The 23,825-nt window shown below is 45.2% G+C and overlaps 1 protein-coding gene across 2 annotated transcripts in view; it reads right to left on the bottom strand.

The window, feature by feature from the left end:
* Window positions 1-448: 448 nt before the first annotated feature.
* GYPC (glycophorin C (Gerbich blood group)) overlaps window positions 449-23,825 on the bottom strand; it is a 49,208-nt gene continuing 25,831 nt past the window's right edge. The window contains exons 2-3 of one of the 2 annotated variants that reach the window (XM_039850775.1): window positions 2,548-2,676; window positions 449-1,141 (exon numbers count right to left, since the gene is read on the bottom strand). In XM_039850775.1, coding sequence (XP_039706709.1) covers window positions 945-1,141; window positions 2,548-2,676 — 326 coding nt within the window. In that variant the 3' untranslated portion in view covers window positions 449-944. The remainder of the gene's footprint in view (window positions 1,142-2,547; window positions 2,677-23,825) is intronic. The other variant, XM_039850782.1, reaches the window with a different exon arrangement.

Genomic DNA, 23,825 nt, shown 5'->3' with positions numbered 1-23,825 from the left:
ACGAAGAAAGGAGAGTCAAGGCCCAAATCAAGGGAGGGAGGCTCTGCAATCTGTGCTCCAGCCACTGTCACGGGAAGGACGGGATTCACTCATATTTGTTTAACAGGTCCATGTTTTCTAATACTGTGCATTAGAGAATCAATGCTTCAGCCAGTGCCTTGGTGGCTGGGACAACCTATTTCTAGAGGGACATTCCACCTTTACATTTGTTTCATGAAGCTGGTGCCTGTGTGGGGGAAAAATTGCTAGTCACTGGTCCCTCCCTCTCTTGGCGGGCCCAGGAGGCCTCAGTGTTGGGATCTGGCAATAGAGTCAGAAGTGGGCAATCCAGCCCCACGCATGCACACACACTATCAGAGACACACAGTCACATCAGTGAAAAGCCAGTCCTGGGAGGAGTTTATTCCTCCTGAGAGACAATTATAGTAGTGCTGTTTGACTCTGAGTGCTCAGTTATGTTTCAGATTTATTTCCAATCACTTAGAGCTGGATCAACAAGAGACAAAGGTACCTTTAGCTCTGTCCCTTGCTATTCTTCCAAATGTCAAGGACTGACATTTGATGCCGTTGTCCCCAGTCAGCCTACTGATGACTCACTTTCTTGCTTCCCCTGCTCCCAGGCCCACCTGCACCATTCACACCCAGCAAATACTTTCATATCATACTGATGACAAACTGCACTGCCCAGGAGGACACTTTCTCCCTCTAGTAGAGCAAACATTGGCCTCCTGGATGGTTACTGAATCCTTGGGTCCCTGGGAGAGGCCTCTCTTGGCTTTACTCCTCTATTCCTCCCAGCTCCCTGGCCTGGCACCCGGTGTTCCCAGGACAAGTGCCTATCTTGGGCTGAGAAGGGTGCTCTCGCAGTCTGCTTGGTGGGGCAGGTGGCAGAGTGAAGTCATGGAGTCAGAGGAGGCTTTGGGGGTGATGAGGCCTGGTGTCCTTTAGATAAAGTACTCCTTTCTGCTGCTGTCACCGGTCTCTTGGAGGGACGGGTCACCCTGCAAGGCTGCGTCTGCACTCTCAGCGAACTCTGTGCCCTTGGCCTCATTGGTGTGGTAAGTGCCCTTGTGCCTGTACATGTAGTGTAGCATGAGAAGGAGGAGGCTGACCAGGACGAAGGCCACGGTGGTGATCACACCTGCAGGTAGGAAGAAATGCACAGCTCTTTTTGGAACTGGAGCAGGGTTTCAGGACACACAGGGGTGGTGCCAGGACAGACACGTTGCTACGACAAACACTAACCCCAGATGGCTGGCTCATTCCTGCCGCTCTTCTCCCTGCCCTGTGTGTGCTCACCTCTCATCTGCACCCATCTGAGTTACCCCTTCTCTCCCCTCTTCTCTTCTCCCTCTCCTGCACTCAACACTTTGCAGACCAAGGCTGGAAGAGTCTCTCAGACTTTATCCCTCCTCGGGAGAAGGCTCTCAGTGCATTGAGCAAGACAGACCTCTGTGCATGATTTCTATAATATAACTATGTGGGTTTGCCTAAAACTGAGGGGTTCAGCAGACCCAGAACTTCCACTTTTAAAACCCAGACAATACTTACAGAGTAATTTCCTGGGGCGTGGAACTTAAAGTGCTAAAACCAGAAAGATGCTAGAAAATTGGGCAGAGTTGGGTGCCCTATTCAGGGAGAAAGGCTAGGGTGATGGCCTGCGCCCGAGCTGGGGCCACCTGGGACAGTTGGGAGAAGTGTAGTTTCACTGCTCATGGCCCCAGCCCATCTCCCCTGTGGTCCTGGAAGGTGGGGTCTTCGAAGAGTCTGCAGAGGAGCAGGTGGTGGCCAAGCAAAAATATGGACGGAGGGGATCCTGGAGGATGTGTGTTAAGGGCATGGGGTGTGGGAAGCAGTCAGTCCTTCTTTCTGTTTGAAGTCAGAAAGGGTCGGGAGGTGAGGCTTGAGAGCTGGTCAGTAGGACCAGGAGATTCAGGGCCTTGGGGTGACGGATGAAGAGGAAGGACTAGACAGTTTGAGTAGAGCTAATGGCCAGCCCTTGGAGGGGGCATTGTGAGCTTAGGTATAGCTTTGAAGCTACAGAGCAAGCCCATTGCCTTGACTTAGAATGTAGGTTTATTTGGGGGCTTTGGAGGCTTTTGGAGAATATGAAGAAGTTAAAAGTTTTCCCAAGTCCCACTTTTGAGGAACAATTTCATAAACTTCCTGCTGCTTTCAGGAGAGCACTTCTGTTTGAATGATGTTAATAATCTTGTCTATGAAGAAAAAGGGTTCAGTAGTCCAGTGAGCTGGAGAATGGAGAACACCAGCTTAAATAGAACTGAGCAGGAGTCTTTGAGGGCCTGCTTTTACTTATTTATATCTAATTATAAAGTACCTGAGCTGTTAATGAGCTGGGGAGACATGTGAATCTCAGGAGGAAACAGCAGCCTACACTCCCAAACCTAGCCATTCCTGAAGTATAGTTTGGGGTCACAATTGTGACCAGTGGGGCCAGTGCAGGGTTTAGAGTAAGGATGGAGAAGCATCACATTTCAAAACCTCCCCTGAGAGAAGGAAAGCACTGGCCATATCCTGTCCCCTTGCCTGAGTCTTCGGGTGGCTTCTTCCCTGGGCATTTCCTCTGACCCTCCTGGTTGCTTGAAGGGTCCCTGGACAGCTCACCTGCAATGATGGCGATGTCCATTGGGGTCCAGGCCATCCCGGTGTCAGACTCTATAAACAGAACAGAAGAGCCTAAGTTGAGAGAAGGAAGTTCCCCCACACTAGCAGCATCTCAGCTGAGCCTGCAGCGTCTGCTCACATGCGAGCAGCTTTATCAACGGGCCCAGAGTGCACAGGAAACAGTCTGTTGCATGGATAGGCCTCTGGCCAGGGGTACACAGAGCTGAGTCCAGGCTTTGCTTGGCCACTGGAGAGCACAGTGTGAACCATTGGTGGGGCCAGACACAGTTATGGCACCTCTGGGATTATGCAAGTGTGTGTGAGGATTGGGCTCCCTGCTGTATCCTTGACCGAGAGTGGTGCCTACACCTGGCAGATGCTCAATAGACACCTGAAGTGGCATGAAAGTGACCCCCACTGTTGTGTTTAGTGTCTATCACCATCTGTCTTTTGGGCCTCAGATTTTCTCATGATAATGGTAAAACCAGACCATTTGTGGGGTGTCCACACATGTCAGATGTTAGTTTAGTTGCCCTCCATCTGTCGTACCACATGGTCTTCATAGCAATCCTATGACATAGATGGTATTATTAGTCCATTTCACAGGTAGAACACTGAGGCCCAGAAAGTGACATGCCTACAGTCGCACTGCTCATCCGGTTGTAGCCGAGCCTGCACCCTCACTTCTGGGGTGCATTCTCTTTTTTCTCTCGAAGACCCTCCGGGAGGGCTCCCATCTGGAGGTCCCTCCTTGAGACCCCTCTACAGGTCTGTGCATCCAATTCTCTGTGGGAAGGGACACCTGTGGCACTCTGAAAGTTACTGAAGGCATTTTTCTGAAGCTTAGTGGTCTGGCCAGAGGGCTAGGATCTCGAGTAGAGCAGGAATCTGCCCATTACCTTGAGCTGCTGCACAGTGTGTCTCCTCTCTCCTTTGGGAGATAAGTGATAGGAAGGATTTATTAGACCATGGAAATATCAATGTTAACATAGAAATCTCATGTTCCCATTACAACAACTACACATATTAAAACAGAGAGGGCTACTTCATAATAGTAATCATTTCTGCTCAGATAATCACTTTAATTATAGTGCAAAAAGGTCATTCTCCCCAGCACAGCTGACAGATGACTATTTCTGATAAAAAAGAGGCTGTTGGTACCAGGGGGCACAGTGATAGGAGTGAAGCAGAGGCTCCAGGCTGGAAGACCTCACGGAGACCCAGGCTAGGGGTTCTGGGGCAAGCATGGAGCCTGGAGGTGAGAAGGATAAATAAGGCCTCAAGTCAGTGGAGAGAGAGAGCTGGCACATACCAGGAGTTGAGGCAGTGGGAGGGAGACAGAGGAAGGAGGAGAGCTGAGCATTCAATGCTCTCCACAGTCATGAGACTTGAGGCAGTGGATGATGGACTCTGTGATCCAGGGCAGACAAGTGCAACATCATTTAGCATCTAACACATAGCAGGTAATAAATATTTACTAAAAGCATGATTGGAGGAATACATGCACACATGCAGGAATTAATGGACTCAGAGACTGCTGTTCTGGACTCTACTCAATCACTAAGAACCTCACAGTTCAGGAAGAAAGAATAGCACTTACTTAAGTTAGCATGGGTGGTTACACAAGCCCAAATACCCAGGATTCCATTAGGAATTTTCCAGGTGAAAAAGAGGCATTTTTTTTTTTTTATGATCAGATCTGCATTTATTTACTAAAATTTATTTTCAGTTACAGTTGACATATATTATATATTTCAGGTGTATAACATAGACATTAGACATTTATATACCTTATGAAGTGATCACCTGGATAAGTCTGGTATCTTTCTGACACCAAACAGTTATTACAATATTATTGACTATATTCCCTATGCTGTATTTTACATCTCTGTGACTATTTTTATAATTGGCAATTTATACTTCTTAATCCCTTTCATCTTTTCACCCTTACCTCCAACTCCTGTCCCATCCTGTGTCGACCAATTTTTTTTCCTATATCTATGAGTTTATTTGTTTTGTTTGTTCATTTATTTTCCTTTTTAGATTCTGCATATAAGTAAAATCACATGGTATTTGTCTTTCTTTGTCTGACTTATTTCACTTAGCATAATACCCTCTAGGTTGTAAATGATAAAATATCATTCTATTTTATGGTTGAGTAATATTCCATTGTATATATGTACCACCTTATCTTCATCCATTCATGTATAGATGGACACTTAGGTTGCTTCCATATGTTGGCTATTGTAAATAATGATGCAATGAACATAGGGGTGCATATGTCTTTTGAATTAGTGTTTCAGATTTCTTCAGATAAATACACAGAAGTGGAATTGCTGAATGATAAAGTAGCTCTATTTTTAACTTTTTGAGGAAACTCTGTACTGTTTTCCATAGAGGTTGTACTAATTTACAATCCCATTAACAGTGCACCAGAGTTCCCTTTTCTTCACATTCTCCACAACACTCGTTTGTTGATTTATTGATGACAGCCATTCTGATAGGTGTGAGGTAATATTTCATTGTGGTTTTAATTTGCATTTACCTGATGATTAGTGATGTTGAGCATCTTTTCATATGTTTATTAGCCATTCGTATGACCTCTTTAAAGAAATGTCTATTCCATTCCTCTGCCAATTTTTTAATTGGATTGTTAATTTTATTGGTGTTAAGTTGTATATGTTCCTTATATGTTTTGGACATTAACCCCTTATTGGATGTATCATTGGCAAATATCTTCTCCCATTCAGTTGGTTGTCTTTTCGTTTTTTTGAGGTTGCTTTTGATGTGCAAAATCTTTTTAGTTTGATGTAGTCCCATTTGTTTATTTTTTTCTTTTGTTACCCTTGCCTCAGGGAACATATCCAAAAAAATAGTACTAAGAGCATTGTCAAACAGTTTGCTACCTATGTTTTCTTCTAGGAGTTTTATGGTTTCAGGTTTTACATTTAAGTCTTTAAATCCATTTTGAGTTTATTCTTGTATATGATGTAAGATAATGTTCTAATTTCATTTCTTTGCATGTGACTGTCCAGTTTTCCCAACATTATTTATTGAAAAGACTGTCTTTACCCCATTGTATATTTGTCATAGATTAACTGACCATATAGGTGTGGGTTTATTTATGGTCTCTTCTGTTCCATTGATCTATGTGTCTGTTTTCATGCCGGTGCCACGCTGTGTTGCTTACTATACCTTGTAGTATAGTTTGATATCAGTTAGCATGACATCTCCAACTTTGTTCTTCTTTCTCAATATTACTTGGCTATTTATGGTCTTTTGTGGTTCCATATAAATTTTGGATTATATGTTCTAGTTCTGTGAAAAATGTCATTGGCATTTTGATTGCATTTAATCTGTAGATTGCTTTGAGTAACTTGGATATTTTAACAATATTAATTCTTCCTATCCATGAGCATGATATAGCCTTCCATTTATTTGTATCTTCTTCTAGCTCTTATTTTAATGTCTTAATAGTTTTCTGAGTAATTTTACATCCTTGGTTAAATTTATTCATAGGTATTTTATTTTTTCATGCAATTGTAAATGGAATTTTCTTAATTTCTCTTTCCAATAGTTTATTTGTGTATAAAAATGCAACTGCTTTCTGAATATTAATTTTATATCCTGCTACTGAATTCATTTATCAGTCCTAATAGTTTTTTGGTGGATTCTTTAGAGTTTTCTCTATATAATATCATGTTATCTATAAATAATGACAGTTTACTTTTTCTTTTCCAATTTGGATGCTTTTTATTTATCTTTCTTGCCTGATTGCTGTGGCTAGGCTTCTAATACTATGTTGAATAGAAGTGGTGAAAGTAGACATCTTTGTTTTAGTCCCAGTCTTTAAAAAAAAAGTTTTCAGCTTTTTGCCATTGCATATGATGTTAGCTGTGGGTTTGTCATATGTGGCCATTATTATGTTGAAGTATGTTCCCTCTATCACCACTTTGCTGACAGTGTTTATCATAAATGGATGTTGAATTTTGTCAAACATTTTTTTTGCTTTATTGATGTGATCATATGATTTATATCTTTCATTTTATTTATGTGGTGAATCATGTTAATTGATTTGCTGATATTGAACCAACTTTGCATCCCAGGAATAAATCTCACTTGATCATGGTGTATGATCTTTTTAATATATTGCTGAATTAGTTTTTTTAAGAATTTGTTGAGGATTTTTTCTCATATGTTCTTCAGAGTTATTGACCTATAATTTTCTCTTTTCAATATCTTTGTTTGGTTTTGGTATCAGGGTAAATCTGGCCTCATAAAATCAGTTTGGGAGCCTTCCCTCCACTTAAGTTATTTTGGATAGTTTGAGAAGGATAGCTATTAATTCTTCTTTGACTGTTTGGTAAAATTCACCTCTGAAGCCATCTGGTCCAGGAGTTTTGTTTGTTGAGAGTTTCTTGATTACCGATTTGATTCCATTAGTAGTTATCAGTCTGTTCAGATTTTGTTTCCTCCTGATTCAGTCTTAGAAGTTTGTATGTTTCTAGGAATTTATTTCTATTTCTCTCAGGTTGTCCAATTTGTTGGCATGAGTTGTTTGTAGTATTTTCTAATAGTCCTTTGCATTTTGTGGTATCAGTTGTCGCGTCTCTTCATTTCTTATTTTGTTTAAATATTTTGTTTAAAATTGAAGGGACCCTATACCCAAACCTATACAATGGCATACTGGAAGCACTCTGGCAGGCGAACCAGACTGGAGGCAGATGGGACCTGGGACCTTTGAGGGATCACCACTTGAGCCTCCCAACATGGCCTCCTCCAAGCTCAGGTCCACCAAGGGTTATGGTGGACAGAAAAGCTGCTCTCCATGCCCCAAACCCCTCTCTAATTTTTGCTCAAGTTGCACAATGTGATTGATTCTAGGGTAGTGATGCTTTAGCATGACCAGAACTGCCACATAGATCAGAATTGGCACAGAATCTCTGGCCTGTCTGGGAAGATGGGGATGATGTAAGATATCAGTTCTCCAGGTGTGGTCCCTGGAACAACAGCATTTCCTGGGAGCCTGTTAGAAATGCAAATTCTCAGGTTCTACCCCAGACCTACTGTATCAGCAATGCTGGGGCTGAGGCCTAGCAATCTATGGTAACAGGCCTCCAGGTGATTCTGATATATGCTCAGGGTTGAGAGATGCTGGTATAAGAGAAGCCGTCTCAGAAGGGAACTATCAGGATTGGCCCTTGAAGGATAAACAGGAGTTTGCTACACAGACAACAATGTGAACATTCCAGGCAGAGACACTCCAGTGCTCCCCTTTTCCTAGTGCTCAGTTTTCCCTCCAAATGTTTGCTCACCATCCAAGACACTGAAGTTCTATAGACTGGATTTTGATATCTTGCCTTTGGAGATGGTGGGATAAGCACCCTCACTGGTTACATACCCTTGTGGTTTTTTAGCCAGCAGCAGTGATACTGGATATTTGGAAAGGCTATCAGGAATAAGCTCTGATCCCACCCAGGAAGTTGACAGGTTAGTGTGTGATTGAATTAGGAGCCTGGAATGGAAGTTAATCTCTGGCTGGGGTTGAAAAGTAAGTACGTGCTTGGGTAAATGATACTGAGCTCAGGAACTTGAGTGGGTGGCGGGGGTGGGTCAGTTGGCAGCCAAAGGAGGTATGTTTACAGCAGAGCAAGGTGTTATTTATGGTCAAATGTGGATGTGAGATCAGAATTAGACAACTGTCTAGCCCGAGATTGGACAGACATGAGAGGCCTCAACATTTTTCGTAGAGACCCAAAATTACTCAGAAAACTATTAAGACATTAGCTCTCTTTAAGATTGCAATGCCCCGGCACAAAAAAGCTCTACCAGTCTCAGAACCACATGGAGCTCATAGCTCCATGCCCAGCATTGCACTGTTTGCCTGGCACTGAATAACAGTAGTTGAATGTTACTTGAAAGCCTAGACCCTTCTAGAGAATTGAGAAGTCAAACTGTACCTTGCACTGTCCACATTATTGTGATGACAGCTTTGGTTCAAATCCTGGCTTGACCAATTAATAGCAATGTAATCAGCAAAATGTTTGCTAACTTTAGTTTCTGCATGAATAAAACAAGGATAACAGCATCCACCTTGTGGAAGGGATTAGAAATAATAAATATTATATATATAATGTAGACAATAACTACATGGCACATAGCTTGGAAAAGGTGTTTAATAAGTTGTAGCCACTATTTTGATTCTGATTCTTCTTATTCTTCCTTTTTGCATGTAATTCAATGCTGATCACCTAAGCGACCAATTGACAGATGCTGTGAGTCCATCCAGAGGATGGGCACTAGTTATGGGTTTCTAGCATTGTTTCTCAGCTGACTGAGAAACAATACCTGGGTGCCTAGTGTCTCTGTGTTCCCACATTGCTGCAGGGATCAGGGGAGTTTCCAAGAAACGAAGAGTGAGTCTTCAACCTTAGGGGCTTATGGTGTCTCTGGGAAATGTGACTGTGACATATGAGTTTTATTTAGGGCAGTGTTTGTCAAACAGTAAGTCCCAACTCACTGGTGGGTCTTAGTGTGTGTGTGTGTGTGTGTGTGTGTGTGTGTGTGTGTGTGTGTGTGTGTCTGAGAGAGACACGGAGAGAGAATGAGAGAATAGCTTAGAAAGTATCAGCAGTTTTCATACGCAGTCAGAGTACTGTTTGGTGGAGCTTTGATTTATGCACACACTCCATAAGCATAGGGGCCTAAGTCACGATGTAAAGGGTCTTTCTTACTGAGGGTTGCACTCACCATCATGTTCAGGACCGTGATTTACAATAACACTATAAGAGGGAATAAACCGAATCCTTAGTTCTACAGTGTTTTGTTAAGGGAAGCCCAACGAAGAGATCAAACAATGAGCAGGTGGATGGAGAACAAAGCCCAGCTTCATGCAGAGAAAAGCTGATGTGGGTGATGGCAGTAAAGTGGCTAAGCTGTGCAACAACTCTAGGCTTCTGAACTTCCGATGTGGCCATCCAGCTGCGAGCCTCTCTACAAGGTCAGCTCCATGACCATATGGCTGAGTGCAGGGAAAACAGATGCTTCCCCTGAGATGGTGGATCCTGAGAGAGAGAGGAAAGGGAAGTGCTGTCCTGCTCTTTCACTCACCACTTCCTATAAGGGGCAGTGGGGATGCAGACTGGCACAGTCTTGGAGGCCTTGGGGAAATGCCAGGTGTGGGAAGAACATTCCTGGACTTTGGAAGTGATAGTACGTGTCCTGGGGGCAGAGGAGAAGAAGGAGCACTGCGTTTGTTCTCTGTACATTTAGTCGGTGAAGGCGCTGGCCATAGCTGCCACTTATGCTCCCTTATTTAATCCTACAGCAAGCCAACAAAAGGGAATGGGTTCTCCTTTCTTTAAGTTGTAGATAGTAAAATGCATGCTCAAAGAGGTCAAGTAATTTGTTGAAATCTCACAGCCCTAAAGGGCAAAGCCTGTGTTTTAAACTGGGATTTCCTAGCACAAAACATCTGCTGCCAGGGCTGGGAATGGCTTTTCTCTGGTGCAATCTGCAGTTTGGCTGCAGTCCAATCCCTGCTGATGCTACAGGTCTGCAGGGTGGCTAGACGCCTGTCCTCTGGTCAAGGCAGCAGTCCCTGGGAGGCAGCAGGGCACATGGGTACTGCCCTCCATGTAGGCTGACAGCTTGGGCTCAGCTAACAGGATGCAGGAATTCAGCAGCAGCTGGATCCTGGAGGAGAGGGGCAGTGGTGTTTCTCAGATGTTGACAGAGAGCAGTGGTCAAGTGCTGGCTCCAGGGACAAAAACTGACCCTCCTCTGTGGCCATGAAGACCCTCCCTTCTCCTTTGTTTGCAGATGAAGCCAAGCTTGGAAGTGCTCTTCTTTCTTGCAAGGCTCTACCTTCATACTTCCCACCCACAGCTAATGGCTTTTCCTTCTGCCTCAGGGGTGGTGGAGAGAGTGCACACATCCTGTTTCCCATCGCCCACATAATCCAGCAAAGTTGAGGAATTCAGGCATGGGGCAGAGGACTTGGAGGAGTGAGTTCCTCTAGTGGAGAGTGAGAATGGTTTCAGACTAGGAGGCCTGGGCATTCTGGAAAGAGGGAAATTATTCTATCCTTAAATCATGAAGGGAAACAGGTTTGTCATAGCATCCTTTGAGAGTTCATCACGACACGGTGGCCATGACAGCTGTGCAGTGGCAGCCACATCTATTGCTTGATGATTTGCCAAGCTTTGTGGTACTCACCGAGAGCATTCTAGTTCAAGGAACTTACAAATTTGCTCGGAAAAGTCACTTTACCAACTTCTCTCAGATGGAGATGCCTTGGGGTGAGTCTGATTTAGGTTCTGGAGGAGGACAGCTACTGGGACAGGGCCAGGAAGAGTTCTCGGCTCACCTTAGAGTTTCTTGTTTCTGATCTAGATTCTGGCTTCAAAGTCCTTATGCAAGTAAAATAGAAATAACTTGACATTTGAAGTTTATTAAATAGATTTTCTTTTTGGTAGGAAAAAGGTCAAATACATTTACTTTTCTTTGATGGTTTGTTGTTATCATTCTTTAAAAGATGTAGCATTCAAGCTACAACTGGGAAAGAACTCAGGATATAAGTGCCCAAAGACATAAATGAACAGCTTATTATTATCCATCCATCCACTTCTCTTGTAAGCCATCAGTGCTGGCTGAGCAGTGAACACTTGCCTAACCCTAGACTCAAAGGGAAGTGGAGAGGATGGGGTTTTAACTCAGGAAGCTTATGACTTGGGTGAGAAGATGCGACATATTTATATGAAAGGGTTAAACTCTCTGTGTGATAAAGTATCAAAACGAGCAATACAGATGTATCTGGGATGATAGGGAAGACTCAACCATCAGCTCCAGTCCCAGGATTCCAAGATTCTGTGACAGTGAAGAAGCACATGATTCTGTTTGCTCGTTACTTCCTTCAGCAGGCTTTTTCAAGCACCTACTACATTCCAGCAATGTGCTCCTTAAAGCAAGGATCCTGACTTCAAGGAGCTTACTGTGTAGCAGACAGAGACAAGTGCATCTGTGGGTAAGTTCAGAAGGGGTAGTTCTCTTTTGTTCTCAGGAAAGGCTTCCTTGAAGAGGACAACCCCAGGCTGGCCTATTGAGAGCTGGAGTCTAGCAATGCCAACATGAGAACTGGGCACAGTGTTAAGCAAAGGACATGAGGGAAAGTTCATGCTGGAGTGGTCAGCAGGGCTTCTGGGCCTACCTGCCATGATTCCTGGCCATCGTCTGTCAGGGGCTGGGCACCAGGCAGTGGCTGGTTGTATGCTGGAGGACTTAACCTACTTGCATCCTCCACCCTTCCTATCTGTGTAAAAAGCATGTGCACATTTACCTTGTTTGCAGACTGGATTCACAGGACAAAGTGGTACCTGGCCAGGCAAGGCTGATGTGAATTTGATCACCTTGGTCAGGATGTGCCTGCCAGTCTGAAAGTCAGTGATTGTCCTCACTGTCCCTGAGTATCACCTTATAAACAACTTCCCCATTCCCAGGGACACCAAAATGCTATGAAATGTAATGATGGTGCTCTGACACCCATAAAATGATCCAACTACATTTTCTTCCTCCAAGCCATGCTCCTGTCTTCCCGGCTGCTACAGTATCTGCTGCTACTGTATGAAACCAGGATGGATGTCTGGCAGGTCCTGAAGCCTTGGAGGCTGCAACACACTCACCACGTCAAAATACTGCATGGTGGTTAAAGTGCTGAGGCCTTCCAGGCCAGGAGGCAAGGAGACGTGGCCTCTCTACACCAGAGAAGAAAGCAATCCTGGCATCAGTAAACTGGAGAAGAGCAGAAACTCAACAATCAGAGCAGATCGTAGGCAATGTCTCTTCCATGTCTATACCCTGGATCCTTGCTTGGAAGTGTTTCACATTCAGGCATTTGTTTTGGAGGTGTGTTCACTGGAGGGGACTGGAAAGAAAGGTGAAGATGTCATGACTCACAATCCAGAGTATCTGATTCCAGAGTTTTTCCACCGATATCTCCCTGCTTTTGTCCCTAGTGTTTTTCTAACAGAGCCTTATTTGAACACAATGACCAGTCTGCCTCAGTTGAGCCATGGGGTCTAAGTAATAGGAAAGAATGCTTTGTCTACATTCTTGGGCCAGAGTACAAAAAAAAAAAAAAAAAAAAAGCATGACAACATTCATAGGAAAGTGCTAAATTGTGGATAAGAAGAAAATAGATTAATGTATTTACTATCGCTGAGTACAAAACACAAGGCCCTAAAGGAGCAAGGAATTAAATACCCTCAGGAGACTGATTAGTTTTCTCAAGTGGTGCTGTGTTCCACCTTTTCATCTTGAGGTGGGATTATACCTATAGTGTCAGATGGAATTTCTCAGGCAAGTTATCTCAACTCTGGAGAGTCCTTTCCCTCATCTGCAAAATAGAGACAGTAAAACCCCAGCCTAATAGGGTTCCTGTGGGTTGACAGCTATAGCACTAGCTCTCAAACTTGAGTATGCATCAGAATTGCCTAGGGATTTGTTATACCACAGAACACCAAACCACTGTCCCCACTGCTCCAGATTCTGAGTCAGCAGGTCTGGGTGGGCCCAAGAATGTGCATTTCTAACATATTCCCAGGTGATACTGCTCATCCAGGAGTCCCCCTCTGGAGAACCACTGAACTTGTGACTGTAAGAATGGCTACAGACCCCATAGCTCTGTTCAAGTGCTATTACACAGCACCCTTTTGTATAAACTAGGAGGCCTGGTACCCCCTCAGCAATGTAACTAAAAAGTGACAGTCACAGCTGCTCTCGCCACAACTCTGAGCTCAGTGTCTTTTCTTCAAGAGTCGGCTAATATAGTTGGAGAGCTGGCACAGTAAATTCTGAGTATTTGCCACTTCTGCCAACTCCCCTGCCTTTGTTGACCCCAGAATGATCTGGGTGAGAGGACAAGGAGCTTTGTGCCAGGGTCAGGTAGGAGCACATGCCCTCTGATCAATGACTGATCAAGGGCTGCAGTTGTCACTGGGCTATCATCTAAAAAACCCTAATGTTTCTCAATACCTAAGCTATGTAATGAGCTATGCTTGTTTATAGGAACTGAAAAAGATTTCCAACCACAAAGACCAAGATGGTGAAGGGGCATCGGAGCAAAGACGATGGTGTGCAAAAGGGCGGAGTACAACAGGAGAATAACCAGGCATGCCTAAGAGCTTAATCATTCCATGCCACAGCCTATAAATTCAGAAGCCTCCTCTCAGGTGGGAGGAAGGTGCCATTACAGCATTGACTCACATTTCTCTATTCCTTAATCAAAAAATTAAGTTTCTGCTCTGCTTTACTGAACTCAGTTTCCTTCTATTGGAGTGAATGGCACTGGGCAGAGAAAGACCTTGGTGTGGGTCCCTAACCCAGAAGAGTCAGTAGTAAATTTTGGTGACTATGGAAGGACTGTCCTTGGCCTGCTGGCATGACTCACTCCTCACACCCTGGGGTTTTGTCCAGCTCCTACGGGAAAAGCAGTGAACAGTGGCAGCTCGTCTCAGGCGAACTCTCCCATGTTCCTGAACAGCCTTGCGGGGTGCGTAAAGAGGGCCCATGGACAGAGAGGGACCATGGCAGTTCTGTCTGTTATCCAGCTGTCAGAATCATGCCGCTGACTATCATGATTAGGCAACTGTGGCTGCGTCGGGGGCACTTGTCTTCTGCCACTTCGTGAGGGTTTGCAACACATTGGTTCTACGAGTTGATTAAAAAATTACTTTTGCTTTAGCATCAGAAAGGATATAGGGCAAAGGAAGCCCTCATTGAGGTTCTAGATCCAGTCTGGACGGGACGAATCGAGGGAGGGGAGAAGCCCCTCCAGAGAGGAGAAAATCTCCAAGAGGAATTGACTCCATCCAGTGCAGATGAGTCAAAGAGGAAGAGAAGCTTCTTTCAAAATAATTCGTTCAGTCCAGTGGGGACAAATTAATGAAAGGGATGCCTGACCCAAACAGGGAAGCATCAGGGATGCCTGACTACAAGTAAAAGGTAAGAACAATTAGTCAAAGAGTCTTTTGTTTCTTCCTGCTTGCCATTCTGGCATCTCCTTTGTGTCCTGTTTGTTCCTTTCCCTTCAAATCAGGAGGGCTCTGGGAGGTCCTCTTCCTCCCAACAACACCTACTGAAAATACAGTTCTCTCTGATTGGAGAGACATCCTACCCGACGGACCAGGTAAGAACTCCTTGAGAGTCTCGTCTCTCACTAGTCCTTGTCTGGTGAAGGGCCAGTTACCTCATATTCACCAATCAGAGCCAAGGACTTTCTGACCAGATCTGTTCCCTAAAAGAGATTACCAGCAGAATATTAGGTTTAGAAATTGGGTGATTAAATCAAATTCAGCCTGAAATTATCCCTTCCTCCTTCCTCTGGGACACCTTATGCATGAAAGGCATTGACAGTGTTGACATGGCCTCAGACAAACTGGGAATCTCAAAAACAAGCATCTTTAATTCTGCAGTACACTATTGGGCAAATGTGTTTCCCTGAGAATCAAAAACTCCATTTCTAGTAATTGATCCTACAGAAAAAATCTGAAATGGAAACAAAAATTCATGCTCAGGAAAGTGTATTTGCAGTATGGTTTAAAGTGGAAAGTGAAAAAAGAGAACAATCTAAATGTTCCACGTTAGAGATTTGGTTATGTAAATTACGATACACCCATGTGATCAAATATTATGCAGTTACTGAAGTGAAGTATGGGAATTCTTACTGACAAGAGTAAATGCTTACAGTATGATTTAGGGGAAAAGAATAGGACTGGTAAATGTAAATAATGTTAATTACTTTGAAAAGTTTTGGAAAAAGCAATGAAAGGAAATACATTTGAGATGTTGAGGTGGTGGCTTCTGGGTGGTGAATGGCGGTTATGGAGGCAGTGTTTTCCCTAAGGTACAGTTTTCCATACTTTCCAAACCATGTACAATAACACATGTGTCACTTTTAAGAACCAGGGGTGAGAGTGGGTCTTCAGAACTGGCTCCCAGAACTGACCTCAGGCTAGAAGTCTATGCAGGAGCCTCCCCTCCTGACTTGCCTGTCCCACCCTGCACCCCATGGGGTGTTTGTGTTCCTCTACAGTGTCTCCCACAAGCCACCTGGGCCATCACCAGACAGCAAGACTGTGGCCACATTCTCTGAGTGACCTAAGTCTTGTGTTCCCACACCCTTTTCATTCTTAACTGGTAAAGTGACTCTTTAAGTAGACATTTTGATCCCAGTCACGAAGTGTGCAGTGGGGAAAGAGCTGGTGCACTCAGTGATTAGAGCTCCTTCCTTGCTTCTTCATGGCTGCGCTTGTGGGTGAGGGAGTTGGGCTGAGGCCTGACTTGAGAAGTCCTCACATAGACACTTATTTCTGTAGGTGGAGGCTCTGGCCTCTCAGGGACCAGGTCTAAGGTGTGTGTTAGAAATCACAGGGCTGTTGGCCATACGTTTGCTTCTCTGGAGCTCTTTGAGGTCACCATGGAGTCCTGCTCAGGTGGCTTCTCCAGGATCCCCAGGTTCGAGCATCTTCCTACAGAAACTGGAAAGGTTTCCCTCACTTCCTAGACTGTCTGAGAGTCCTCTGGCCAGAATTCTCTGAGGGGAGGCCTCCACTATCCTTCTGATTTCAGTCTCAGGGGATAGAACCTTATGCACAGACTTAGTTTTTCCTCTTGGCCTCCCGTTTCTTCATCTTTTCCATCTCTTCCTTCTTTATCTGTTGCCAACTTCAATCTCTTCATCCTCATCCATGTAAGGGTTCAGAACTAGTCACTCCAAGATGTGCCTTTGTGCTATGCAGATTGTTTCTGAGCTAAGGGCAACTGAGACTGCAGGCTCAACAAAAACTTCTGCCTCATTAACTACCTGGAGGAATTTAAATTAGGGGCCTTGCCCATAATAAGAGATTATCAGAGGTACTCTTTTTTGACCTATCTATGGGGCAGAGCAAATTACTGAACACCTGCTCAGTAATTGCAATGATTTCCTCCCCTCTGAAGCCCAAGCTACCTTACCTCAGACTGTCGTATATACCTCTTTTTCCCTTTCTGTCTCTGAACCTCTCACGTATGTGATGCTTCTGACTCTCTCATGTATGTAGGGTTCCCATATATACATGTGTAATTAAATTTGTTTTTTTTCTCTTGTTAATTTGTTTCATATAGATTTAATTATTAGACCAACCTAAAGAACCTTGACGGGTAGAGAAAAGTTTCCTCTTCCCCTACATAGATATCCTTTGCTTCTTCTTTTTCAACGTTTAATGAATTTCCTAACAATGATTTTGCCCTACACTTTTGGAATCTGTGTTTATTTCCATATTTATCAAGAAGTAGTTGGGTTTGCCCTCTTGAAGCAGTAACCTCTGGGTGTGCCCTACAGATTGGTGTACTAAGCCGAGTGGGCATCAGAGACCATAGGCTGGAAAGATTCTTATCTCCTTGAAAGTCAACCATTGTAACTTCAAGATTGTAGGGATTGTACCTCAAGGTCACAGAATGTCTCCTCTTTTACAATCACAGGGGAGTAGAGAAGGGTTAGAGAGTCAAAATGATCTAAGTAACAGTGTAGTGAGCATGTGTTTATCAGTGGCTGGGATCATAGCAACTTTGAATTGGAAATGACCTTGAACACTCATCCTGGCCATCCTGGCCTGGTCCTTCCATTGCTCTACAGCCGCCTGACCACATCCTTCTACCATGTCCACAGCTTCCCTGAGATTATCAACCCAGCCCTTGATTCTAGCTCCTTCCAACCATGCTGGGTGGCTCTGTGCCCCCAGGACGACCCCTTCATCTGGCCCTTGTCTTAGTTACATTATCTGTCTGCCAGAGCTCAACACACTGGCCTGGGGCAACCATCACTCACTGCTTTTCATGCTGCTTTTGAGGAAAATGTGATACAGATGGACTATAACAAGGCTTTGTTAGCAAGTTAATTTTGCACATCTCCTCACCAAGTTAAGTACATGAGTAGTCAAAGTGACTACTTGTTTACAATTTTATTTCCATCCTGGTCTCCTGCAGTCATCCATATAGCAGAGAGGTGCTGAGATGAGCATGAGCAGAGAAGAGGGTTCTGTGGCAGGGAAGGCAGCTGAGGAAGAGGAAGAGGCCCTGTAATGGGGGCACAGTTTCTCTCCTCCCCTCACCACCATCAGAACTTGTTCTGTGTATCTGTCTCTGGCAAGGTGGGTAGATTCTATCACTTTCCAGTTCCTTCCAGGGAGAGAAAAGTCTAGTCAAAGCAAAACCTTTGATCTCGCATCCATTTTATAGCTCCTAAGCAAAATAAGCTAGGCATAGAAAAACAAATGCTGCATGATTCCACTCATGTGAGAAATCTAGAATAATCAGTCATAGAATCAAAGATTGGGATGGTGGTGGTCAGGGGCTGGGGACAGGGGAGTTGATAATCAAAGGGCATGAAGTTTCAGTTAAGCAAGATGAATAAGCTCTAGGGATCTGCTGCTGTACAACATTGTACCTACAGTCAAATATAATGTATTGCACAAGTAAATATTTGTTAAAAGGATAGATCTCATGTTAAGTGTTCTCAGCACAATAAAATAAAAAAAAAAGAGCCCCCACACCAACTTGTGCTCAGCCCGCCTAGTAGGGGAAAGTGCCCTCCAAGCTAGCTCTCTTTTCCTCACCCCTCCCTCCTGGCCAGCTCTGAGCCACTCAGGGCCCCTCCTGAGCTGCAGTGGGAAGAGGATGCCAGGAAAAGGGGAAACTTCTTTCTACTTAACTGGTGGCATGGTTGTTTCATCTTGGCAGGAAGGCCTCCGGTGTGCAGTCCCTTTCTAAGGGCATAGTGGTGGCCACAGGGAAGAACTGGTGCAGGAATGCCCACCTTGCATAGTCCCTCAAACTGCTTGACTCCTCCCTGGCCCCCCTGCCCAGCCTGGACAGGGATCTCTCAGTGCGGGTGCTCTAAAGATGGTTCACACAGGACTGCTCTGGGCCCAGCCCTGAACAACAGGGCCTGTTTAGAGTGTTCAGCTGCTGCCCTGACCCAGTCTCCTGGCACAGGCCTGTGAACCTACTACACACCTTCTCCCAGGAATTACTATCCTTGGTGGCCACACAAACAAGCACGCACCTGCTCCCGGCAGCCAGGATCCCTCGGGCACCAACCCCGATTGCTTTGGGGGCTCTCTCAGGTCCTTCTCACTTGGCTTGAGGTGAAGAGACTCAGAGCAACTTGGAGAGGCAGGAAAAATGCAGTATTGTCTTCTCTCACAACTGCCCTCAAGGATACCCTGGGTGGCATTTGTCTAGAGACAACAGCTTATGGCCAGTGCAGATTCAACTTAGGATGTGACTAGTGTATGTTTTGACTGTGAGGGTACTTATTACTCATTTTCCTCAGCTTTAAGTCTTTCATTGAATTCTTACAGTAGAAGAGACCCATTTCGCACTTTGTTTATACACAGAAATGCACATGTACACATGTGCACACACACATACATCCACAGACAGACACACACTGGTGTTGTGCAGCCTTGGCAATGACCACCCTGGGCTGAAGCAAGTGCTTCTCTAAGGCCTAGCCTGGCACTCTTGGCAGGACTGTGAGTGTCTTGAGTCTGTGACTATTGTGTCACAGCATAGTGTCAAGTATGTTGCATGGTGGGCAAGACTCGGGTGTGATGGGAAGATACTTCTGTAAGGATCAGCTGAGCCTCTTAGTGAAATGTGGAGGTCCAGAAAGACTGTTTGACCTGGAGATGCGCTAGTGGTGCTTTCCCCAGTACTGAGTTCAGGGTAGGGAAGAGCATGGGGACCAAGAACCTGATTTCTCTAGCCTAAGATAGAACAGAGGCCAGTGTTATAAGGCTTTTCCTTGGGGGTGACCCTGAACATCTGGCTGCCTCTGAAGCTTTATCTGAAGAGAATGTCACATCTCCCAGACTCCCCTGAAAGCAGGTCCCTGCCCTCTGGGTTGTCTGTGTGGTTTTTGTTTGCTCTCCCATTCATACCCTGAGGCCTGGGCCACCCCTTTGGCCTCTACTTCCCAGTGACTCCTACTGCCTGAGGCTCTCTCTTTCCACTAAAACTCCTCTTTCCTGGTGTGGATAATGATGTAACTGCCACCATTTTGGGGCTCACTTTACAATTGCACGTATATTTTCAATTTTTCTCACAAGAATCATTGAGATGGATGTTGTAATGCCTTTTGCTTTATAGTTGAGGAAACGGAGGCCCAAATAGATTGGGTAACTTGCCCGAGGTCACACAGTGGTTATGGGTGGGATTCAAATGAGGTCTGATTCCAAAGCTCATTCCAGAATCATCCATGCAATAAAAGTTCACCAAGGGCCTATTGTGTTCCCATTTTAGAGCCTTAAGATCTAACAGTGCACAATGCAAAGCCTTGACCTCAGGGGCTTCCATTTTAGAGAAAAGAGTGGGCGACAGTAAGTCAAAAATGTGGATCCATGAAGTAAGGCCAAATGGTGATAAATGCTATGAAGATATTAAGAAAAGAGAAGGAGAGAGAGGGCATGCTTTTTCAGAGAGGGTGTTCTGGAAGGCCTCTCAGAGGAGCTCCCTTCTGGACTGTATTATAGACTGTATTCTCCCCAGTCTCACATGTTGAAACCTAACCTCCAATGTGATGGAGTTAGGAGGCTAATGAGAGGTGATTAGGCTGAGGGTGGAGTCCTCATGAACGGATTGCTGACCTTATAAAAGAGACTTTAGAGAGCTTCCTCAACCCCTCCACATTAGGATACAATGAGAAGATGGCCATCTACACATCAGGAAGAGGCCTCTCACCAGGTACTGAATCTGCTGATGCTTTGATCTGAGACTTCTTAGCTTCCAGAGCTGTAAGAAATAAATGTTTGTCATTTAAGCCACCCAGACTACAGTATTCTGTTGCAGTAGCCCCAAAAGACTAATAGCGTCTGAAATAAGGGAGGGAATGAGCCCTGCGGATATCTGAAAGAAGAGTGTTCTGGGAAGACATCAGCCAGTAGGAAGGCCAGATTGGGGCAGGCTGGTGTTTAGGTGAGTCAGAAGAACATGTAGCCAGAGCACAGCAAACAAAGGGTAAAATGCTAACAGGTGCATATGAGCACGATGGGCTGGATGGTGTGGGACTCTAGCCATAGTAAGAAGCAAGCTCTTACTCTGAGAGGGATGAGAGGCCAGGGATAATCTCCAGCAGGAGCTGTATGAACTGTAAGTTTGAGGAGCATCACTCTGGCTGCTCTGGGTAAAGATGGGAGATGATGGCCATGGTCCAGCAAAGTGCTTGAACTAGGACTGTGGTGGCGCCAGTGATGAGGAACAGTAAGACTGTGGATATACCTGAAATGTGGGGCCAACAAGATTTGCTGATGGATTAGATGGATTAGATGTGAAATGTGCAATGATGGATTAGATGTGAAATGTGCAATGAGAATTGTCAGATTTTGACTTGACCAAGATGGATGAGGTTGCTTGGGGTAAAAGGTCTGATGGGGGTGAAGATCACTGTTGGGTGCAGGACATGTCATGCTCAGGAACCTATTAGATGGGAAGCACAGGTGCAGTGTAACCCCCTGGACATAGGGTCTGGAGCTTAGGGGAGAAGTAGGGGCTGAAGACCTGGCCGAGGGGTCTCCAGCATCTTGATGGCTTTCACAGCCATGGGTGGGGACAAAATTCCGACAAGTGTGAATGGAGAAGACGAAGAGCAAGAGCTGAGCCCTGGGCCTTAGACAAGTAGGACCTGGAGAGTTAGAGGGCTGGGCATCTGAGACTGAGAAAAAGAAACAGTGAGCCAGAAGGACACCAGACAGAGCGGTGTCTGGGGGCCCATGCTGTGCACCCAGGGGGCACTGGGTGGCCCAGTCACAGACTTCCCACTATCCACGGCTGCCCTGTGCCCCTCAGGACCTCTGTGTGTGCCCTAGACTCCATCTCCTCTCACAGACTCATAAAGCTCACTACTGAGGTCTCTCCTCACTCCTGTACCAACAAATTGTCTCCCTCTGGAAGATCACCTAAAGAAAAACATCTCTTGATACTCTGTCTCCCTCCAACTCCTGTTCCTTTTCTCTACTCCCCTTTATAGCAAAACTCCTTTAAAAATGTCCATACTTGCTATTGTTTCAAATACTTCTCTTTCAGTGAAATAAGCTGAATTGAAGCCTTCCTTGGAATGCCAGTGCCTGGAGAGAAGAGAGTGAGAGAAGGAACTGAGCAGGGAAAGGTGGTGACTTGCTGGATAGTGCATTTGGGTTTGTGATCATGCCACCAACGTGGGGCCAGTCAGGATGAGTGTGTGTGAGTGTGTGCGTGTGTGAGTCGGATGCATTTCCAGTTATAGTCAGCTGTTTGACTTCAGGTATACAGGAGGGAAGAGAGCTGTATTTATTTATCCAAGCCTGGGTCATTAGGAGAGAAGGAGAAATGGTTAAGAGAGGTCATCTATTCACTCAACTAAAAAAAACACCTGGAGATACAGCAAAAACAAAAGAGCTGAAAGTTTTGGTCCCCCTAGAATTTAAAATCTAGGGAAGGGATACAGACAATAAAAAGGAGAACTAAATAAGCTATGTAGTATGCTAGACAGTGCTAAGACAAATTAATGATGAAGAACAAAGGACAGGGACTGTGTGTAGGAGTTGCAGAGTCACGAAGAAGGCAGCATTTAAGAAGACCCAAAGAAGGAAATGGAGGGAAGTATGTAGATGTCTGGGGAAGAGCATTCTGGACAGAGAGAAGAGTAAATGCAAAGGCCCTGGGGTAGGGGAGCAGCCCAGTGTATTTACAGAGCAAACAGAGGCCAGTATGGTAGAGTGAAGTGAGTATGGGTGAGGTGTAGAAGACACAGAGAATTAACGAAGACCATATCATGAGGGCTTTGAGTGCACCATCCGAGCTCAGCACTTACTCTGAGCTACAGAGGTGCCATGGGAAGGATTCTGAGCACATGTTGACAAGATTGCCCTGGCTGCTGTGCAGAGGAAGAAGACGAGCTGGGGGCTCATGGTAAAGTCCAGAGGAAAGAGAATGGACTTCAGTGGAAGAGATGGGAAATGTTAAGATTTGAATATATTTTCTAGGGATTGCTGACAGGTGTTGGGGACATATGAGGGACCATAATGTTGGACTCTGGAATCCAAGATGCACAGGGGAGGAAGTGAGGAAATGCAGGGTGGAAGACCATGGGAAGTGGTCAGGTCACTGAATCTGAGGTACCCCTGAGGAATTGCCAGAGTGGAGATGTGGAGTCAATGGGAGCATGAGCTAGAAATGCCAGAAGTGGTCAGAGAGCAGGATGGTTGAAATGAAGACTGTGGAAGTCACGGGTAACATCCTGTTCTAGTGAGTGACTGCAGGAATTGGTGGTTGGTGGCAAACGGAAGAACTGAGACAAGTTCACTGTATGTCTTGACAGCACAGGATGATGATGGAGGTAATATCTGAGAGAGAGAGAGAGAGATGGTACAGACGATGTCTCAAGAAGAACAACACAATCTGTGCTTTAGGAAGGAAGCTACTTTTAGGTGGAAGGAGTAACAAACACTGTCTTAGAAGTGGCCACCATCTCCACTCTGTGCCCAATGGTATCAGAGTATGGGAGGGGAATGGTCACCATCTCAGAGAGTCAGCAGTGTCCTCAGGGAGCCAGGCTTCCACCGCCAGCAGAGGGTGAAGGGTTTTCAGAGGATGCGGTAAGGTGGTTTGGCAACGTGGTCTGTGGTCCTTGTTGTCAGAGCTTTTAGGGGGCTGAGACTGGGTCATCTGGGGATGAGCTGAGCTATAAAAGGGAAGCCTGGGAATGGGAATGACTGGAAGGATTGGGCGTCTAGGCATCTTTGGCCTTTGTGTGTCAGAGGCGTGGGGCACTCTCAGAGTCATCTGTGTGCGCTTCTCTTCCACATCACTTAGTCCCCAGAACAGATCCTCTGGTGAGTCAAGGCCTAAGGTCACTGCCATCGAGGCCACAAGGGGCCTGAGACCTAGAGTTGTCTGTTTTTCCCTACTGCCTTGCTGTCTGGGGGCATGCCAGCCATGTCTGACCAGATGGCTGTTGGTCCTTCTGCTAAAGATCTGGTCCAAGTTCCACTCCTGACATTTTAGAACCTCAGGACTCTCATAACCTTCATTTCAAGTATCCTTTAAATTGGTCTTTTGTCATTGTTTCTTGTGTATTGCTCAGCTGACTGGAAGGAAGCTCCTGGGAGGAGGAGGTGCTGCACTTG

Source organism: Pteropus medius, unplaced genomic scaffold, assembly GCF_902729225.1.
Source record: "Pteropus medius unplaced genomic scaffold, Ma_sr-lr_union100, whole genome shotgun sequence".
Classification (NCBI taxonomy): Eukaryota; Metazoa; Chordata; class Mammalia; order Chiroptera; family Pteropodidae; genus Pteropus; species Pteropus medius.
This window is presented reverse-complemented; position numbering and strand designations above follow the sequence as displayed.